The sequence below is a fragment of the Cygnus olor genome, chromosome 1 (genome assembly GCF_009769625.2).
Source record: "Cygnus olor isolate bCygOlo1 chromosome 1, bCygOlo1.pri.v2, whole genome shotgun sequence".
Lineage (NCBI taxonomy): Eukaryota > Metazoa > Chordata > Aves > Anseriformes > Anatidae > Cygnus > Cygnus olor.
This window is the reverse complement of record NC_049169.1, coordinates 59832477-59855228: the sequence shown is the minus strand read 5'-3', so window position 1 is coordinate 59855228 and position 22752 is coordinate 59832477. Positions and strand designations below refer to the sequence as shown.

Below are 22752 nucleotides of genomic sequence, written 5' to 3'. Positions count from 1 at the left end.
TTTCTCTTTAACTTGTTTCCACAATGACTAGCTCAACAAAATAGGTACATGTACTACAGATCCCTAACTAGATTTATTACCAAAACTCTCCCTTTGCTCCCAACTAATACAGCGTACATCTCTAGGTTTTTTAAATATGTAACAGTCCAAGCACAAACAAGTAAAAATATGTACCATTGCTCAGTTTGGGAGTTAAACTGCACAGAAGAGAGAAGGTGAAGGAGGTAGGGGGGTTGTTTGTTTGTTTAGTTTGGTTGGTTTTACACCAATAGCTTTTTTCAGAACCTGGTATTTTCATAAGCAGAACTATCAATAATGTTAGATTTCAATGAAGTCTCCTTGGACATAAATTATCTAGCTTCTAAAACACTAAAAGCTCTGATCAGAACTTTCTATTGCTGGTATTTTCAAAACAGCATTCTCCCCTACAGATTTTCTTATATCTCACAGCTATTACCCTCCTCTCAGCAGGGAGTCACGTAATTACCCATTCTCTTTAAATATTATGTTCTGGAGATCAGCTTGATCTTGACAAAATTGGTCAGCAGAACCAAAGATGCTGTGAAAGCAGAACAGGCACAAACAAGCATGTAGATGCAGAGAGTCAGCATGATCAGGCAAGTCTTGGCTTCCAGCACCAGTGGGCTGACAAGACACCCTGCAGTCAGGACCATCGACCACCACCCATGCACGTTTATATAACGTACTTGAAAATGAGACAGAAAAACTGCATGCTCCCAACATGGTAAATTTAAATGCAGGTTCTCCCTTGGAAGCTTTGGCAAAGCTTAGACTTAACAGACTAGGAGGCAGGCCTGATGGACTGATCCACCCCAAGCAAAAGTAAATACTTCATTAACATGTTCTCAAGCTAAGAGGCCTCACAAGTAGATTTTTTATTTTTTTCTGAGGTGGGACTTGGAATCCTAACCAGTCTTTAAATTATTATTCTCTTTCTAATGGCCAAAGTTGATCATTATGAGAAGTTGTGAACACCCCATCCCTGGAGGTGCTCAAAACCAGGCTGGATGGGCCCTTGGCCAACCTGATCTAGTGGGTGGCATATGCAGATTAAAGAGGAAGCAGTATTTCACAAAGGAAGAAAATCTTCAAGCTTTTACCTTTACCTGAAGCAATCAGGATATTGAATCTTGAAAGAAAGTCGCCTTTCTCCAAAAATTTCACTATATATCATTTTAGGGGAGAAGTGTTAGCACAATAACCTCAAAAAAAAATCAAAAACAAATCTTTCAAAGTAAAAAATATTTTTCCCAGCTCTTGTTCAGCGTGCATAAATTCAATATAACATATTTCCAGCCCCTAAAGAAATAAGGCTTAGCAGCAACAGATGCATAATCAGAGTAACACCTCCATCTAGTGGCTTACTAATGCACTATTAAGAAAGCACGGAAAATAAAAAGCAACCAAATACTAGTTTCCAACCACACCTGTCAAAACACACACAATACAAAACAAATGTCGATCAGAGGATATACTGCTGCTTACATTTCATATGGAAATAAGCTTCCATATTATTACACTGCAACACAGGCCATAAATACAAAAAAAAATGGAGACTGTAACACACATAACTAGAAAATTTCAAGGGCGTATTATGTACTATGTAACCTCCTTTGAGCTCAACTCCTTCTAGCAGAGAACTACTGAGGATTTTTAGATCAAGAAACACATGGCCCAGAGGTCAGAGCAATTTCTAGTCCTTTTTGGATTCAGAAGTAATTTCAATCAAATTAAAATGATCCAATTAAAGCATCATAATCAATATTCAACACAAATATATCAACAGCTACATTCCTCCCTTTCTCTCCTTCCCACCTTTCTTCCTTTCAAACCGTAGCATTGATGAAATTTTAAGTTATTTTTTCTGTACTTTCAGCATTGCACTAAGAAACAGCCACTTAAAGAGAGTAGGAAGGAACCCTTTAAGAATAAGGAGGCAGCTAGGAAATAAGTCTAGCCTAACTCAGGTGCAACTTGCCCTCTCTCCACCAGGCATCCAACAGTACTTTACAAACCTTAGATTGTTGAAGTGGTAACTGCAGAGGAATCACTGGAAATTTCAGTGGAGATTAAACAACCAACCTTTCTTCTGCTTAACAGCAGCATGAACCAAGCAGCTCTCCCCTAGGTAAGGGGAGCACCACGCTTGATGACATTTACCACAACTGCCTACCTACAGCTTCCACTGAAAGAACTGATTCTGAGCAAGGGTCTTAGAAAATGTTTCTATAAAAACAAATCACATCCACACTTCATATGTAAGATTTTTGACTTTGTAAATAAGCATCTTACGCTTATACGCTTATATTCTATTATAGGTTTAATATGAATAAATTGCTGCTAACAAGACTTGAGGACTGGTCGGGGAAGAACCTGCTACCTACCTCACTATAACCAAGCAGTGTATAGTGATCTCCATTTAATTGTTCTAAAGCAGCCACCACTAGAGGAGAGACACACACACAAACACCCATACAGACAGCAATGACATAATGACAACTGGATGGTGAAACTGCAGAATGCATTAGATACCTGAGAAAAACTGTGTTTATAGAGAGAAGTGCCTAACCAAATCGCAGAGGAGCAGCTCTTAGGAACAGATAGCGAGCACAGTGATAACATCTACAGGAAGATAAGAATGCACGCAGGAGAACAGAACCAGCACAAAGATCAACAATCGACTGGTTGACACATAACTGTCAACAAAGATTAAAAAACAACCTAGGTGGGGTAAAGAAAAATCACGCAGAAAGATAATACGCATGCGATATCACTCCCATGAAAACAGACAAGGGAGATACATCCAAGGCACCAGAGATGTAGCCTTTACGTTCATCTGAACAGCAAATCAAAACCCCAAACTATAGCATTTTTCATATTTGTTAACGAGTTAAACTAGAAATGAGCTTGCCCGAGGGAAGGAAGGCTCTGCAGGAGGATCTGGATAGGCTGGACCGATGGGCTGAGGTCAACTGTATGAAGTTCAACAAGGCCAAGTGCCGGGTCCTGCACCTGGGGCGCAACAACCCCAAGCAGCGCTACAGGCTGGGAGATGAGTGGTTGGAAAGCTGCCTGGCAGAGAAGGACCTGGGAGTACTGGTTGATAGTCGGCTGAATATGAGCCAGCAGTGTGCTCAGGTGGCCAAGAAGGCCAACAGCATCCTGGCTTGTATAAGAAGCAGCATGGCCAGCAGGTCTAGGGAGGTGATTGTCCCCCTGTACTCGGCTCTGGTGAGGCCGCACCTCGAGTACTGTGTTCAGTTTTGGGCCCCTCGCTACAAGAAGGACATGGAGGTGCTCGAGAGAGTCCAGAGAAGGGCGACAAGGCTGGTGTGGGGTCTGGAGAACAAGTCTTACGAGGAGCGGCTGAGGGAGCTGGGGTTGTTTAGCCTGGAGAAGAGGAGGCTCAGGGGAGACCTCATCGCTCTCTATAGGTACCTTAAAGGAGGCTGTAGAGAGGTGGGGGTTGGTCTATTCTCCCACGTGCCTGGTGACAGGACGAGGGGGAATGGGCTCAAGTTGCGCCAGGGGAGGTTTAGGTTGGATATTAGGAAGAACTTCTTTACTGAAAGGGTTGTTAGGCATTGGAATGGGCTGCCCAGGGAAGTGGTTGAGTCGCCATCCCTGGAGGTCTTTAAAAGATGTTTAGATGTAGTCCTTAGTGATATGGTTTAGTGGAGGACTTGTTAGTGTTAGGACAGAGGTTGGACTAGATGATCTTGGAGGTCTCTTCCAACCTAGACGATTCTGTGATTCTGTACAGACAACAGCTTAAACAGTTGCTCGGACATGAGAAACAAAACTGAAACACAGAAATAATCCATCCAGCATGCTTTCTGATGGAGTAATACTACTAAGGGATGCTGCTGGAATGAAAAAAGATGATCATCCATAGCCATGAATGGCAGTCAAAAAATTAAGGTCTAGGTAGAATCATTATACTCTAACAAGTCTTGAAACCACAAGAGAATAAAAATCAGCAGATTGCTCATAAGTAATAAGGATGAATCTGGGTATTTCACTCTTCCAGGGCATTCACAAAAGAAAGCACCTCCTGATGGAAGGTCCATTATAACTTAAGAGATATGGGCTATGAATAAGGTCTGTGCTTTACAGATTTACGGCAGAAAACCTAGAGAGTTAGGAACTTCTCAATCCTGGAAGCAAAATTCCACACAGGAGTATCAAGGAGAAAAATCATCAAAATTCACTGGAATAATAGTTCAATAATGAATTAGAGAAATAAGAAAGTGTCTTTTGGAAGGGAAGAAGAAAAAAAACACACCACTATACTACAAATAATGACAGATATTCCAATACTCAAAAGAAAGAGTAGGTGGGGAGAATGTTCCTCAGAACTATGTTATTATAAGAGCTTGTATCTATGAAGTTAGACCAGAGAACAAACATTGTCTAGGATGGTGTTCCAGTATATTCCCAGATGTGGAATGAGACAGATATCTTTTCCACCAAATTATCACTGAAGTGAGGCATTATTATTTCAGATACCAATCTGGCAATTAATGAGGACGTTACAGAAGAGCTGCTCCTAGAAAATAACCCTGGGTGAGGAAAACATGAGTCAATTGATTTCAAATTAAAACAGAAAGACAAGTGAAGGAACATCTTGTTACTAAATTTCTTGATTGCTAAGGGGCAAGTTGAATAAATGAATAGAGCTGGTAATTTAAGTCAAAAGGTATTCTGAGCAATTCAGCTTCATTAAGTCAAACGTGTTACAGCTACCAGCAAACTGTACCTTACTCTGTGCTGAGGTACTAGAAAAGGCTCCAGGCCCAAAAGGCTGAACTTGCACTCAAAGATCTTGAGATACTGTATGTCCAAGCAGATTTTCAGTCTTTCACTGCAGGGGAGACGTGCCAACAGGGAGAATAGCAAAATTCCAGTCTGTAAACTGGTGTTATTAATTTACCATTCTTATTGTCTAGAAACAGACACAGGTTATGACAACCACTGGACTATGTACAGGTTCTTCGGAAATAAGAATCTGTTGGCAGCAATTCTCAAAGAACAATTGTTGTATGAGTTCAAAGATGTTTCAACTTGCTTTTAAATGCAGAATAGTATTTTAGCTCAGGGATTTCCAGTTACCATGACTGTCCTACTAATTTCATTCTTTTTATTCAAAATGAAGGCAGCAGTTAGACAAAGATATTTTCAGCAAAGAAATTATGCAATTTTAAAATTATTTAAATGTAAATGTGTTTACATATATTTCACTTTCAGGATCCTGTTTTAAGTTGTTGGCTTTTTTTTTTTTTTTTGGTTCATTTAAAGCAATTTGAGCTCTGAACATTTTAGAATTTTCAGTATAGCTCTATCTACAGTAAGAATCAAACACTATCTTTTCCCCTTCAATGTATTTACATTTGGATTCTTCCAATGTCTCTAGGCCAGGAAGCATTCAACCAACATTCCTTATTCAAGCTTGAAACAAAGAAACTAGAATCTCAGAGAGAAAAACCTAAGTACCACCTCCTGTTGGATAGCCATCTATTTCCCTACAGTAAACACCATTTCTTTAAAGCTATTTTAAGAAAACATACTGAAAGCATTTAAAAGAAACACAGACTGGTACATGGACCTCATGAGTATCCACCGCAATCTTACCAATGTACCACTGAGAAAAAAGTGGAAGGATGCCACTAACACATCGGAATACACTTCTTGCTATTTTTGTGAGTGATGGTAGACTATTTTATGAACAGCATCAGTACAAAGCAGTGGTAGGAGGCAATGGAGGTCATGTAGAAACACTGGCAACGTTGTTTACAATGAGCATAACATAGCATACAGCAAGTCTGCTGGCCTTGGGTTAGCTACCTACTATGAACTTGTCACTGTATAGAAAGTTCTGGTGATGCTTCGTTTACAATACAGTACAAAATTCTTGTTGATCATGTTGAAGACAGACAAATTCACAGTGGGAGTGCCAGGAAAGGGCTGCCAGAAGGACGAGAGGAATGGAGAGCCAGTGGTGTGCAAATAGCACAACATGATTAACTCACTAAAACAAAAGCTAGGAGAAGCTATACATGTACTCTCTACAAATACACAGGAGATGTAAACAAAACCAAAGAAGAAGAGCTATTTAAGTGTAAAAAGCTATTTAAGAGTGGTTTATAGTAAGCTACATAAGAGTGGGTAGGATGAGAGGTACAAATATGTTTACTTAACAAGGTTTCTAACCATTGTTATTGAGATTCTAAAACAACCTGCTTGTCTTGCTAAGACAAGAATGAAGAAATTCAGCTTGCATTAAATTGGAACATGACCAGTCTATGAAACCATTTTTAAAGTATCCTTTCAGCTACAGCTGAATACATGATTTTATAACCCAGCCTGCTATAGAGAGAAAAAGAAAGCAAGTCATACTCTTTCAAGCACCAAGAACAAGTCACAAAGTGAATTATCACATTCTACAAGTGGACAGCCGACTAACCAAGATTTTTTTATGGATTGACATCCCAAGGCTCTACATACCCTTAGCCCTGCTAACTCCCTTCTCCTCTACAAACTCCCTGGCCTCAGCCCCTTTCACGTCACCATCTTCCCAGAGCTCCCTTTACAGAATACTCAGCTTGGTTAACTAGCAGCAGACCAGCATACTTCATCCTGTTGAGCACTTGCTTCAGAAGGAAAGCTCACTCACATCTCTCTGTAAGATCCATTGTCATGCATAAAACAATGATTTTGACAGATTTCTGAAACTTTTACCTGTCTGTTAAACAGGTCTGTAACTGGAAAAGTTGTCCAAATGTTAGGAGAGAAAGGAAGGCACAAAATGTTAATGGATGGCACAGTCACATAAATTGTGTTCTACTGTTGTCTTGCAGATGGATAAGTTAAGCACAAATCGCTTAGTAGCATACAGAGTACTTGGCAGAAAGAAATACAGCATTCAGCTGTGAAACAATTCATTGCTCTTACTGTTAAGACTATTCTTCAAAAGCAAAGAATGAATAAAAAAAGCTAAGAAATCACACAAACAAAATTCTGTCACATTAAACAAACCAGTGATACAATACACTTCAGTAAGACAACAGCCTATAGCAAATGGCTGAGAGAAACTGGTAAGTCTAGTATTTTTCAACTAGTTGCAAGCTAAAAATCTAAAGCCTAATAACTTGCAGTCACAGAATAGACAATCGGCATTTGGAAGGCAACAATTTGAGTCACTATTTACTATTCTTCACAACTCAGGAAAAGGGTCACAGATGGCTATCAGAAACATCCTAAGTCACCTGCAACAGTTCTCTTGCTAGGTAAGTAAGGTCTGTATGTGAAGTACTTAAAAACAAATAAAAAACAATACAAATAAATTACTCTTTCCTCCACATCCTTACCAGTTTTACTTTAGAGGCCAGACTCTCTGGTAGTTTTGTTCGTAGCTGATTTGTTTCTTTGAATGTAGCTGGAAATCCACTAAGGAAGGCCAAGTCTTGCATTAACACTAGGCCTGGAACTTCTTTGTCTGTAGTCTAAAAAACAGGATGACAGGGTAAAAAGTCTTTTCTTTAAATTTACAGTGATTCACATTATCTGACAACCTTACAGCAGATGACAGATTTAATAGAGTGTATGTAGTTCTGTCATTTAACCCAAACCTCAACACTGAAATAAAGGTAATTTTAAAAGCTTTTATTTATCACAACATATGAGTTACGAAGGGTGTATAGCACAGAAATAATTCCTAAAAACACAAAGTTTAGGACATACAAAAACTAAAAGCTAATTAACAGATTTTAAAAGTACATACCAAGTAGCCCCTCCATACTATCTGCTTGCTGTTGTCTTTTAACATTCCAGAATGGGCAGCTTCAACTAGAATAAATAAAATACATTGCAAATCAAAAACTGGAAGTCACTTCTTTTGTATATTCCAGAAACTAAGACAGACTTTTGCAAATTAAGAAATTTTGGATGTTTATAGAGTGAAGATTTGTCTTTATACTTGTCAAATAATCTTGCCAGTAAAATAAACACCTGTGTTTGGGTAAGTGGGTGGTAGTGGGTTGGGCACTACGTATTAAAATAAGAAGCCTGTACCTGTTCTAAGATACTACTTGTAAGTGTTGAACACACAGATAATTTTGTTTTATGGTGTGCAATCCTTTGAACAAAGGCAGAACTTTTTGCACAGTATTCACCCTTCACATCACAGCAATTAAAAGATGATTTCTAAAACTAATCCGCAGTCTTAGCCTCAGTCTTCTGAGATCATCAGTGCAACACAGATTTTCAGATATCAAGTCTGTTTTGCAACAGTACTTTAAGAGTACGGAACTGTTTAATCTTTCATAATCAGATGTCTGGGAGATAAGAAACAGTATCACTGACGTCATCATTTAAAGAAACAGACTGAGGGGAAGAGACACAGTACAACTTGCTAAAGTCAAACAGAAAATTAGTGGCAGAGTCAGTGATGGAAGACAATACAATCTAACTCACAGCAACTTAGTGAAAATCTTTCCCTAGAAAACGATATGGAAACTGTCAAATAGGTTCTTACCATCCTTAGGGCTATCAAAAACAATTACTGTCACATTGGTAGAAGGATTTTTTGGTTTTGCTACAAAGAACATATTGTTAGCAGCTTGTAGAGCAGGATGAATGGACAGGAGGTCTTTCAGCGTGACGTTGGTCGGCAGCGCAGGGTCCAGGACAAGCATTGGCACTTTAACGCAGTGTGTCAGCAAACATTCCAGTTGCTTCTCACTGTAGCAAAATACCAAAGGTGTATTTAACACCACTAGAAAATTTACAACAGAAATCAATACTAGGTGCAATGAGAGATGTTTTTGTAAAATCTGATCAATTATTTCCAACATCTGTTGAAGAAAGGGTGGGAACAATTAAGAGCATACTTATTTTGCTGTAGAAAACAAATATCTTACTATTACAGTTCAGCACATTCCCGTAACTTGTTCCCCAGTTCCTTGCCTCCTCTCCTCAAAAACACATCTCTTTTCTCAATCGTGTATTTTTATTTTTCAAAAATTTCAAAATTTCAAAGATTTTTTCAAACATTTCAATGTTTGCAGAGATTCAACTACAGAGGACACCTTATAAAGATCTCTACAGAACAACCAGGCCAAGTTAAGAACAGGACAGAGCAGGCCCTGCTGCTTCCTGGCAGTGCAGAGACACATGAGCCTTGGCCCCTCCACAAACAATGACTTACAGCACTGTGTACACAAATGGCAGGTAAAGGTACTGCTGGAAAAAAAATAATCTTAATACTTTTAAATTATAAAACTCGAGGTACATATGCACTAAAAATCCACACTCAGAATATGAACTATGCCTAACTAGTGACAAGTAAATGCTTTTTGAATTTCAGAAATTGTCACACTAAGAGGCTCATACTTCACAACTGCATTACTGTTATTCAACATATATATTATCATGTTGTCAACTTCTCTTGAAATGACACAGAAGGAAAGTGTGCTCACGCTAGAAAAACAAACACAATACCCCTTTACCCCACCTCCCCAACAGTTGCTTTCAGCTAAAAACGAGTAGGACATAGTTTATTTCAATTTATAGCCAAGACAAAACAAAAACCAAAAACCCCTTACCTCTTCTTTGTTGGTTCTGTTGCATTCTTTCCAAGGATTTCCCTATTACAAAATGAAAACAACCACATTAAGTAACTCTGAGTTGATGGTAAAGAATTAAATCTAATTTCAGAGCTCTGAGTCAGGAACATGTTGTGAAATCAGCGATAACCCAGCTATAAAACTGCCAATCCCTTGCCATTAGCCTACTTAGGCAAGCACAGGCTGACACGTGCTCCCCCACTGCGCACCCTTGCGCAGCAGAACCCAAAAATCCTTGCTAGTGCTGGGAGCTGCAGCAGTGGGACTCTGCTAACAAGATTTTCAGGGGTTATTATTAGATTATTTAACGAAACTGCTGTTAATAGGAAAAGCACTGATAAAAAAACAGGAATTACCGACCTGAAACTGGAGTGAGTTCATAGTTTTGTCTATGATACATATTCTGTTAAGGTCTACCATTCATTGGCCGTGTACATGCAGAAACTGATGAAGGTTAATGCACAGGTAGAGCAATGGTGATGCAAAAAAAAATAATGATAATAATATGATCCCAAGGGCAGCTCCTAAACATGCCAACAAAAAGAGAAGCACCATCCATCAAGCTACTCTCTCCCCCCCTGAAGAATAAAGCACCTGGACAGTGACTAATTTGATTCAGGTGGATCAATAAAAAAGTAACAAATTACTAAATTTTACTATGCAGTACAGAATATGTGCTCATTAGCAGAGATTTATAGTCTTTGCCTTTGTCTTCCACATTCACCCTGATCCTTTGAACCATTTTTTTTAATTTTTTTTTAAACTGTGTTAACCAATTTCAAAATACAAAGGGGGTTGGGGGGTGTTGTTATCTACAAGGAGAGAACCAGCTGTCCCTGTAGTTGATGAACATGACATGGACATGAGTCTTACCCCTGAGTTTGATATAAACTTTCCAGATCAGTGTTATGGAAGGACAAAATGGGTGGTTTTCCCTTGCTAAAACAGGAATCACAGCAGCTCTTCGCCCATAAGTATCATGGAGCTGAAACCACTAATGTTTGCTATGTAAACTGCTAGGGAATGATTAGTATAAACATGAAAGGTCTTCAGAGCAGAAACTATGTCTATATTTACGATGTTTACACTTAATGTATTTTGCAATATAAGTAGCAAACCAGAGGCCTAGAACTTCAGTTGTGATCACACTGTTAATGGTACCTAATTGCAAGTCATAACATGCCAAAAATCAGATCAATCGTTACGCTCACTTGTGGATTTCTGATTATTCTGAATTGACACTTAAACACTTAAACTAAAGTCTTGTTCTTTCATTTAGCATTTTTCTGTCCAAAACTGATCACATGACCGTGGAGTTGCTAATAAAGAACTAAATCAGTGGTTACAAAACAACCAAAGGTATCTGTAGCTGCATGTGTTTGCTAGAAAACAAAGCTGTGCACTAATTGCAGTCTTTAGATCAGTGATTTTACAGACCAGTACAGCGCAACCTCTAACATTCTGAACGCAGCATTACATCGCCCTCCCTGCTGCCTTAGTTAGAAGGTTGAACAATATGTCTATAACCTGAATAAATTATTTTCCTCTTCGTCAGTTTCTGTGTTTAGGAGACTACAAATCTATTTTTAAGGAGCCTTTAAGAAACATATGCTCAAGTATATGTTATTAAGGCCAGTATAAAAAGAAATATTGGGGGATGAGTAGGAGGGGGATGAAGAGATATTAAACATGTAAGATATAGTTTTATTATTATCCAGGAACAGTTACAGAAATCCATACAACATGACAAACAAAAAAGCAGTTTTCTGCACAGCATTTTTACAAATTCAAGACAGAACAGCCTTAATTACTTTAAATTATTATGCTCTATATTTTAAACAGTTTTCTGATTAGACAGCACTTCATGGCTAAATGTAGAACTGAAAGAAGGGTTTTGAGAATAATCAAATGAAGACAGAAAATCACTTTGGATTTTCATGTTGAGCAACAAGGGAGAAAAGAAAGAGGGCTAGTACCACATTAGATTGCTGTTGTTAGTGCAAGGGAAAAAAATACATGAGATTATTACCTTATTATTTTCTGTTCTTCCTCCATCTGTTCTCTGACCTGTTGCAATTCTTTGATCAGTTCAACATCTGTGCCGTTCACCCAGGTGTATACCACATCAATCGGCATGGGTAAACAAAGCCTACATAATTCAAATGAAAGCTACATGAGCTGTTTAATATTACATTACAAGTGTTTGTGGCATCCTACAATAGCAGTTCCCGTCAAGGAACAAAAATGCTTGGTGTCTGAGCTGAAGAGACAAAGAAAAAAGCTTCCCTTTAGCTATAAATATATATAATTTCGTAATTATACACAAGCCTTTGACAAAACAGCACAGACATAAAACCAAAAGAAGACCTACAGAGGCCATAACAATTCACAACAATTCACTAACTAAACGAAATTTGCCATTTATACTCTAAATTTCACTGACATGTTAACCTATAATCAAAAACCTAGCAACCCATTAAATATTTCTCAAGAAAGTACCAGCATCTAGGCACATCTTTAATTCACCAACTAACAAAATTAGACAGGGCAGCACAAAGCGTAAAGACTTAAATCACACTTTGTGTTATTTAATTGCCCACAGCCAGTAAGATCTCAGCAGAACCACATCTTTACCCTAATACCTCTTAGATCTCAGTAACAGAGCATCTCACAAACTAACAACCTATGTAGGATACATGAATTCAGACACTAGACACAGCAGTCAAACCCATTCTTGACACAATTTAATACTGTGGAACTGTTGCTGAACAGTTACAGATGTCCTATCGTACCTAATGCAGAAGCAGCAAAGAAAACCTTTGAGTACTTATTTTCTATTTGTTTGTGGTTATCTCCTCCCTGAGGCCCACAGCTCTGTTTCAGCAGGTGCTCCAGGCTGCTGCCAGAGATGAACCTCTCAGTCCCAGAGAGCACGGGGATGCCCCAACCATTATTTTCGTAAGTTCCAGTGTCAAGCTATAATACCTTCCTAAACTGCAGAAGGCCTTCACCCACTTTAGCAGAATCCAACAATCCAGCCTCCTGCCAAGCATATTAAATTGAACTTAAGCTTGGACCCTTGGGTGTTGAATTCTCTCTCTGTCATTTGTTTTCATGAAATAGGCAAGTGAAAACAAACAGGAGAAAAGCAGTGTTTGGATAGTAAACACTGAGCAAGTGTTTTAACACTAAGATCCACCGGGACACACGATGAAATATCCAAGGAAAAGGTGTTCCCTCCCCACCCACTGCATGGCATCCTTCAAACAACAGAGAGACAGGCAGTTCGTAGGTATCTCCTCCACCTTCCCTTGCACAGCATTACATACAGACAATTTCCACCCATCTTTGTTTTCTACTGGCTGAGACTCAGTAACTGAAGTGCAAAATTTGGCAAACCGGCAGGCAGCAGCTGGTCACAACACAAGGGATGTGAACGCTTTGCACTCAACTCACTGCAGTTCCTAACAACTTAAGCTAACACCTAAGGGCTGCTGGAGGGTCATCCTAAAGACAGCTTGAACATCTAGCAGGAGGCACTGCCTTCCTCAGCAGCACCACAGAGAAAGCCTACCTCACTTCTGAGGTGCAATACTCTGCAGGAGGCTATGTTCTCAGCTGACAAAAAAGTCAATTTGCAGATTACAGCTACTCCTCCTAATCACTTATTTTACCTCTTTCTCAGGAGACACAGTAGCTCATTAACAGGTGCAACTCACTGTATGTTTTGAGTCTTTCACAGAATTAGAAATTCAATGCCAGAAGCTCCTCCAGCTTTTCCATGCTTGTTGTGATCAGTTACATTATTGGGTTGACAGTCCCTTGATTTCTACAGCTAGGAAACCTGTTTTGGGTGGAAGCACCTGACTCAAATTAACTGATCTCAAAGGTGCACAACTCTCAGTTTCCTGGGCAAAGGGCAGAGTTTATTTACACGGCCTTCATTTAAGAACATAAAATGTGGAAAAAGAAAAGCCTAAACTCCAACTCAGTCTAAGCTATGAGGCAATTTTAGTACTATTTATACTTCTGTAAAGCCACTCCCCAGTTTATAATTTGCTAATAGCTTGTTTCTATACAATAGCAAATAGAACTGTGTAATTTACTAAACTTAACTTGTAGCATTGAAATGTCAGCTCTGAATTAACCCTGGTGTGGCTTGATGTTCATTAGTAATGTCTATAGAGACAATTACAAAAAAAAAAATTATCAAAGCAAGTGAACTGTTTGCTGATCAATTAGTTCACAATTTATCCAAATATAAGTTAATCTGAAATTTTCTTAATGTATTTTTACAGCAAATTAACACACACTGTTTGGGAAAGTAGTGGTTATCAAACATAATAATAAAATAAACGTATCATACACAATTTTTTGCTCCTAATTAACACTGCTACCAATTAGTGTTTCACCTTGTGGTCTCTTTCAAAGCTTTCTGATTAATTTCAAAACCTCTTAAAAAACACTGAGACTTTATATTTTGAGAAGCGCCTAATGGCATTTTGCTTTAAAATTAAAAAGGAACAGGAAAGCTACTTCCACATTATCCTTCTCTAACATTATTTTAAGTACACAAAGCCTTTTGCAAGTTAAGGTCAGAAAAGTTCAAAAACTTTCTTCACTTAAATTCTGTAGCTATGTTTTTCCTTCATGTGAGTTTACGCTTTTGGTCTTCATCACAGATACCAGTCTGGCAAACAGATTAGGCCCAAGATGAGCTGACTGAAATGAAATATGAAAATAGACCACAGAAATGTAAGTTGACTATTTGACTGATTTTGACTATTACATCATGACAGTAAGACTTGCAATTTTGTTTTGGAAAAACTCTGCCATTTTGTAAAAACTGTGTACTTAATTAACACAAAGGCAGAACTTTAGTACTGACAGAAACAACCATGCTTTCACTCCAGCACTGCAGAAACACATACAAGTTAAGTTAATAATCCGTACGAGTTGTGTCACTCTGCTTTATCTGTCTTCCTTTGGAAAATAGAGGAGGGAAGTAAGAGATGAAATAGCGAGTAGTATTCACAAATACCGTGCAATGTACTTTTAAAGAATTATCTTGCACCAGCTAAAACATGATGAACTGATTTGATCATTTCTACTGTCTCACGATTCAACAAACCTCAAGGCAGATTACACATCTGCTTTCAGGGCTTTTTCCAGTCAAGTGCATCAACACTTAAAAGAGTCAGATGATATCTCCTTAGTAAGCTTCTTCCACCTACCAATTCACCGTCCACTGACTTCCTGAGCAACAGACCCTGTGACTATTCAGATATGAACTATGAAACCACAAGCAGCCACACAGAAGTTAGCACAGCTGAAGCAAATGACCCATATGACTTGGTTTCCAATTTGCTGTGACTTCTCCAGTGCATTCAGCTTGCTTTAAAAAGCTTTCCCTTGCTACCTTTGTGACTTTTCTGCTAAATAACGTCCCACATAAGATGCCACAGAAAACTCAAGGTAAATCAAAAATAACTTTTCCAAAAACACTAGAAGTGGGAATTTTAAGTTCACAGGAACAGTACTTCTATTTTCTTACCTTAATATAGAAAATATTTCATGTCCCCCCTTCACTGTTAACATTATTGCCATTCCGATATCTCCTTATAGACTGGATGAATTAAATGCATTTAAAACAAACTGTTATATATGACTAGAACTTCCAAATTCCAAACACCTTCTAAGTTGGGAAATTAACCACTAACTCACGGTTTTAGAATCTCTAAGTTAACAATTCATCGCAGATTTAGAGCCCTTACAATAAAGTACTACTCTGCAGTACGTTACTTCATCTAGAATATCTGATTTAAATATTTGAGAATTCATTGAACAGCAAAACATGCAATATGCTAACTACAAGCATAGCTCACCGATTTTGAAATGATTTGCCAGCAACGTTGTCTCTGTATGAATCGAACATAACATGATATTGGTCTCTACTCCACTCCAACACAACCTGAAAAGAAAAATACTTGATGTCACCATCTTCTAAAATTAGACACTTACTTTTGAAACTTTTACTCATGACCGATTTCACTCAAGTTGATCTACACACTAATGCACATCTGACTTAATTAATCCAAACTAAGTTATTACACTGAGTCAGCAATCAGACATAGAACTTAGAGCGCACAATTACAATAAACATTGTTTGTTTCTCTGCAAGAAAGGACTTCATGTTTTGTGGACACACTTTTTAAGTTACTATTCACTTTGATTACATCCTCCTTGTCTCTGAACCTTTAGGGACATGGTCTAGTGGGTGACATTGGTCGTAGGGCGATGGTTGGACCAGACGATCTTAAAGGTCTTTTCCAACCTTAATGATTCTACAATTCTGTGATTTATTTATTTTTTTAAATGCAGCAGCATCTTCTCAAAACTGAGGCCCTAAAACAAATATACTTCAGTACAAGCAGGACCCCCCCCATCGATTTTCACAATCTTCAATTTTCACAATTTTCATCGTCTTCCTTTCTGTTCTCATATAGGACATACTGGAGTCTCTCTCTGCACTCTGAGCTTTGAAAACAAACAGCCAGCCCAGGGCATATCAAATTATGCAGATTAACCTGGGCACAAACTTAAAACACAATAGCTGTTTCCCAGTCCAGGTGAGTCTAACATGGCAACCAAACTAACCCAACAGCTCTTTATTCCTGTGGACTGCAGACTCTTCCATCCCCCTGCATTTCTGCCCCTCCCTTTAACTTGAAGCTGGCATTCGCCAGACTCTGCACAGAGCCAAGTCACGGAGCTAAACCAGCAGGGAAATGAACCCTCAGAAAACAGATCAGCTTAGCCTCCCCAGCTCGGATGCTGGGGCAGACGAGGAATGGTGGGAACACACAGCTGAAGGCAGGATTGTCTCCCCCAGCTTCATCCAGCCACCAAGATCGCTTAGCTAAAATGTCAATCTTTTGCCAGCAAGCCACATTCAACAGCATATTCACACATTAGCTCTATGGGAGCACAATCACGAAGATTTGTACTTTAGAAAGCTGCATGTTTACATTCCAATGTTATTCTCAAATGTGTATATATATATATATATACATACACACACATGTATATACACACATACACACAAATACATAAATATTGAACAAAGGCACGTGGTTGCACCTCTATTACTAACAGAGTATCTGAAATCATGGTTCCAAGCAGAAAAATCACTTTCCAATACTAAAAATGTTTCATATGCTTTGATATAGCAAAAAAGCATGAGTAATTTGAGATAAAAATCTCCTATGTATAGATGATCGTGCTCTTAGATAAACTTTCCACATCTTTTACAGCTGAAGTTCAATCTTAAAAACTACAGTATCATCTTGTGTTGCTTTAGAGAGATGAAAGGGCAGTGGTTTATTTTATGTGCAGAAGTACATATAAATATGTACTGGGAAAAAAAAATTACAGCGCTTGTTTCACACCAGTCTTAGATTTAAATGTCACTGTTGCTTATGTTTTATGGCAACTATAAACTCTGCCATTTCTTTAAAATAGCACTCAAAACCGTAATTTTAGAGGCTACCTCCCTCCATTTTAAGAAGATACACATCTCTATACTCTCATGCCTGCTAAAGTAAATTAAAGCCTTCTGAAGAGTATACAGAACAGGGAAGTCCCATCACGCGTCAGTGACAAGCACACAAAATATATTTCCAAAGCTGCACAGCCTCTTTGTAGTCCAAATCACATCTGTACAAGCTTGTTCCTCATACACAAAGGACACATGATTTACAAGGTGAGCATAAAATCTCCTTCCTTAAATATCAAACACGCTATTACACTTCTTCATGCCCAAATCATTATGCCCTTCTGCCCAATACATTAGTTTAAAACAGTACATAATGAAAGCTATCTACGCATTAACATCTGTAATTACTGCTAATTAAGAATTGACACACACTGATCTGCTTCTAGGAGAAATACTGAATTATCTGAGTAAAAACAAAAATGTATTTTATTGTATGAATACAGCTCTCTGGAAGAAAAACATTAACCAGTCAAACATTTGCTTTCTGTATTTGTGCAATTGTACTAAAAAAGAACCATGGTAGCTCTCTTTGGATAGATGTTTAGGAAAAGAAGTTACAGGCTTCCCACCTGATACATTCTGCTTCTGTTTTCTCCTCTCATTGCTTATATTGCAATAATGCCTATGGGCCTCTATTTAAACTTTACATACAGGTACTTAAATCTAGTAAGGAACAACAACAAATGGAGAGACCCTCTATCATGAGATACTGTATCAGCAGTGTGACAACAGTGTCTCACTTCTTCCATTTATAAAACATTTTACAAAGCTAAATAACCTATGGAAGGTCAGCTAAGAACGGTTTACAGGCAAACTGGCATAAAACTCAAAACTGATCTTAAGACTAGGCTACAGCATTGGCTTACACCTGGCTATCCCATACGTTACAGCTGAATCATGCTTAGTGCACTGTTATTTCACTGGGATACTTTTTTTTTCTCGAAATCACTCATTTTCATCTTGAGGCTGTTAGGACATTATTCCCAGTCTCATTTTTTTTTGCTCTAACCATCCATTTCCATGTCAGCACTAATATAAACATTAGTATGACTCTAAGCAAGCAGATGCTATTTTGCTTACTTGGACAAAAAAGCTGGCTCTGGGGGCAGGAGAAAAAAGGAACCGCAATCTCTGTTCAGACAACAGAGGCTGATAGGCGTTGCTGCTTTATTGCTTAAGAAATCTGCACGGAACATTAATATGGTCCACCTGATGATTACTAGAAAGATTTCTTGGTTTCAAGTTCAAAATTCTTATAAATTTTATTTGCTGCTGCTTTGCAGACTGTATATTGAAGAACAGAAATCTTTTCCATTCTTACTACTGCTGCCAGAAGAGGCCTGACAGTGTTTATTTTCACAAGCCCAGTCTCTCCTAAATCCTTAAACTACTACTGTTTACCAGGACAGGAACACTTTAAATCATAAAATTCAAAGGCAAAATGCATGCAAACATCTCTCACTGATCTTATTCATCATCATCCATTTATTTATTTTTAAAGAGCTTTTTTGTTTGTTTGTTTTTGTATTTATGCAGACATTTGATTTAGTTTGTTGCTTTTTTGGGTGGTGTGCAGGGTAGGAGTGTTTTTACCAAGCACAATTAGAAGATTTCTGGTCACTTTTCTTTTATTCTTAACATAGAGTTTTGAAAATTCACTCCCACAGCGATCTGCCACTTATTTGTTCACTGTCTAAATAGTGTCTAAGCTTTCCAAATAGTTCTGGTATTAAAAAGACTGGAAATAGCAAACTCAGATTTGGTATTCTGAGAAGTGACTTGGACTCATTCTCAGCAAAATCAGTTGTAACTTGGACAAGTACTGAAGTGGTTTATAAAAGCTCTCAGAAATGCTGAGGTTTGCCTTAGGTCCCGATTCTGGGGAAAAGCAAAAGTTTACTTCTTTGCTTTCATAGATATCTATCAATCAGCTTTAAAACAAAAGCTGACAATCACATATAAACAGATGGCTCAACTATCTCACTCACGGTTTCGAAGTGTTTCAGCAACTTGTGACCACTGCAAGACAGCAGACAGGAAGCACCTTATGAAAGACAGCAAGCATCCACACAGAATAAACTTCTGATTGTGCTCCACCATAGTTTCAGATAATGCTCTTCATGGCTCTTCTCTTTCTTTTTTTTTTTTCTTTTTTTTTTTTAAAGTCTGAAAGAGCTCATCAAAATAAAACGGGGAGGGAGGAAACACCACCAAAACAGCAGCAAAATTTGTCTTGAGAATCTTGAGAAATTTAGGAATCGCGAAATACCTGTCTGTTTGCATTTAGCACAGCCATCCTTTTACACTGACCAAGTCTTTTCTTTAATTCCATGAATGCTTCTTGAGCACTACAGTGAGCAAGATCTTTCTTCCGCTCCCGATATTCTCATTGGTGGCTTCCGAAATAGACAGGGTAATATGAAGTGAAACTTCGAAATATACCATACACATGTATAAAATCTTATATAAGAAAAAGTAGAAGTCGTATCACATCACTTGCACCACAGTACTGACTGATCAGCAGCAAGCGGTGTAAGACAGACTGCAGGAGGCCAGGTTTAACTCGTTAAACTCTAGCGGGGAGAAAGCTCCTGTCACTCCCGATCGCTGTCTGAAGGCTATGCTAAGCACAGGCCCTACAAGAGTCCCGTCAGGCTATTCAGAACAAAAATAATACAGCCCCAATAAGTCACCTGGTGCTGGAAGGGGGGAAAGTTGCACAGGTCAAGAAAGCAGGCGCTCCTGCAGCATTTTCCCCTGGAAACGATCTAACAGCAGCCCCGGGCACGCTTGGAGCCGGGTTTATCCTGCCGTGCCGGTCCGGGCCAGGGGCAGCACCGCAGCCGTGCCACTTCCACCCGCCCGGGGCCACCCCGAGCCAAAGCGGAGCGGCACAAGGACGAAATAAATCAGTGACAGCGATGAACGTGCCCCCCTCCGCGGCTTCGTGCTGCCTGCTGTAGGAACTCGCTTCTCGAACAGCAGGGCCATAGCACGCTAACCTCATTCAAAGCCGCCCGAGCCACGGCTCGGCACGGCACGGCTCGGCTCGGCTCGGTTAGAAGAGCAGGATGGAATCGCGCTGCCCGCCGTACTGACCTCCCCGAACTGCAGGGCGGAGACGATCATGAGGACGAGGCCGCCGAGGCAGAGGCAGGGCCCATAGCGGTGCGACAGGCACGTGTAGGTCTGGCGCTGCAGCAGCTTCAGCAGCATGGCCCGCCGGCCGCCGCCACCGCCACCGCCACCGCCACCCGGGCCGGCTCGGCCCTGCGCGGTGCGGCCCGGGGCGGCCCGCCTCAGCGCGCTGCCATGCGCCGGGCCGGGCGGGCGGGTCCCGCCGCCGCCGCCACCGCCACCCGCGCCCCTTCCGGCAGCACCGCGGCGCCACCTGGCGGCGGCTCTCGGGCCCCGCTGGCGGCCCGCTAGGCCCCGGGCGGCCTCCAGGCAGCTTACTGGCGAGAGGAATTTGTCTGCACGATTTTCTCCGCAGGGGTGTGGGCAGAGGCGTGCCGTCCTGGCGTAAGGTGCAATAGAGCTGCGCGCTGAATTCGCACTGAAGCGTTTCTTGGTGTGATTCAGCACAGAAATTAAGTGCAGGGAGATAGGTTCGTGAAAGGAGAAGCGGCAGGCTAGAAGAAGCTACTCGTGGATTCCTTCAAGAGTGGTTCCTGAGACAAAAACGTGGTAAGAACCTAATTAAAGGTCCTGAAGCTGCATGCCTAGTTTCTGCCATAATGTTCAGATATCTACACCAGACACTGCTGGTGTCATTGTTGTCCAAAGTTTCATCAGGCAGAGGCATTTCTGGTTACCACAGTGAAATAAAGTGGTGCCATAGGCCCTCATGAGGCCAAGGACAACAGCACCTACCTCTGTAGTCCTTTCTCACTGCACAGAGAAGTATTTCTGACAATTCACTGAAGTGACTTTTCCAGATAATGAACATCACCCATATGTTCTTCTTTTTCCCTACATAAAGTAACAATGCCTGACCATTCCCAGAAGTTTGTCCTAGCACATTTGCATGGCTGTGGTATGAGAGGACTGCACCCTTTGTAGTTCGCAGGGATGCAACCAAGGGTACAAGGCTCTTTGGCACAGATTTATCAATTCACTGAGCCCCACTCCCATTTACCTTTTTGGTGTCACAGTGTTTTCCCTTTCTTCATAGGTCACTGGATGGCAAATTTGTTAGGCGTTACCTTCAGAGTTCAGAGCCCACCACACAGTGCTGTGTTCCACCTCCTTGCCATATGTTATCAGGGTGATTATATTTATTTGGCCCTTCATGACAACTAACCCTTACAGTGTCAAGATGTAGAAGCCTCTAGCTAAGCTTTCATCACCTGTTGCACACTGCCAGCCCCTTCTCTTCATACATGCAGTCTTCATCCTTCACATTTTCTCACCTACGTGCCAAAGTACTGCCCTGGAGGAAGATAATCTTTAGCTTTTTAGAATCATAGAATCATTAAGGTTGGAAAAGACCTCCAAGATCATCTGGTCCAACAATCACCCTACTACCAATGCCACCCAATAAACCATGTCCCTAAGCACTACATCCAACCTTTCCTTGAACACCCACAGGGACAGTGATGCCACCACCTCCCTGGACAACCCATTCCAATGTCTGACCACTCTTTCTGAGAAGAAATGTCTCCTTATTTCCAACCTAAACCTCCCCTGGCGCAACTTGAATCCATTCCCTCTAGTCCTATCACTAGTTACCTGCGAGAAGAGGCCAACCCCCAGCTCCTCACACATTCCTTTCAGGTAGTTGTAGAGAGCAATAAGGTCTCCCCTGAGCCTCCTCTTCTCCAGACTAAACAACCTCAGGTCCCTCAGCCACAAGTCCTCACAGGACTTGTGTTCCAGGCCCTTCACCAGCTTTGTAGCCCTTCTCTGGACACACTCCAGGGCCTCGATGTCCTTCTGTAGTGAGGGGCCCAGAGCTGAATACAGTACTCAAGGCGCGGCTTCCCAGAGTAGAATACAAGGGGACAATCACCTCCCTGGTTGTGCTGGCTACACTATTGCTGATACAAGCCAGGATGCCATTGGCCTTCTTGGCCACCTGGGCACACTTCTGGCTCATGTTCAGGCAAGCATCAACCATCATATTCCCATTTTGTCGAAGGTTAATACACTGTAGCCATCTCCAGTGCAAGAAAATCTCAATTGTTCCATGCTGCATGATGGAAAATTGATGAAAACACAGCCACCCTCAACTTGCTAATTGTTGGCAACCTAGTACTATCAAAGATGCAGATTCAAATCCCCTTAGAGAAATAATTTGAATCCAAATTGCTTGGATACTTCTACTTCTATAAAGAACAAATCTTTCCAGGCTCAAAACCAGAAACCAGATCAGGGACCTTGCAGCTTTGCAACCAGCTTTATGAGCATGTCTCTAAAAGGGGAAGAGCTCAAGCTGAATTTGTTTTCACATTTTATCTAATTCATTGGTTAGGCAATTGTTCACATGAGAATCTTGCTATTTTGTCTGAGAATGGGATATTTAACTTCCTTATTTTTCCCCAATCACTCTAC

The 22752-nt window shown here is 40.2% G+C and overlaps 1 protein-coding gene across 2 annotated transcripts in view; it reads right to left on the bottom strand.

Moving 5' to 3' along the window:
• The window catches only part of GNPTAB (N-acetylglucosamine-1-phosphate transferase subunits alpha and beta), a 44466-nt gene extending 23925 nt beyond the window's left edge, over positions 1 to 20541 (bottom strand). Inside the window, exons 1-7 of one of the 2 annotated variants that reach the window (XM_040544928.1) lie at positions 20299 to 20541; positions 15530 to 15615; positions 11674 to 11793; positions 9624 to 9665; positions 8555 to 8760; positions 7802 to 7866; positions 7389 to 7523 (exon numbers count right to left, since the gene is read on the bottom strand). In XM_040544928.1, coding sequence (XP_040400862.1) covers positions 7389 to 7523; positions 7802 to 7866; positions 8555 to 8760; positions 9624 to 9665; positions 11674 to 11793; positions 15530 to 15615; positions 20299 to 20415 — 771 coding nt within the window. In that variant the 5' untranslated portion in view covers positions 20416 to 20541. The remainder of the gene's footprint in view (positions 1 to 7388; positions 7524 to 7801; positions 7867 to 8554; positions 8761 to 9623; positions 9666 to 11673; positions 11794 to 15529; positions 15616 to 20298) is intronic. The other variant, XM_040544929.1, reaches the window with a different exon arrangement.
• Between the last annotated feature and the right edge of the window lie 2211 nt (positions 20542 to 22752).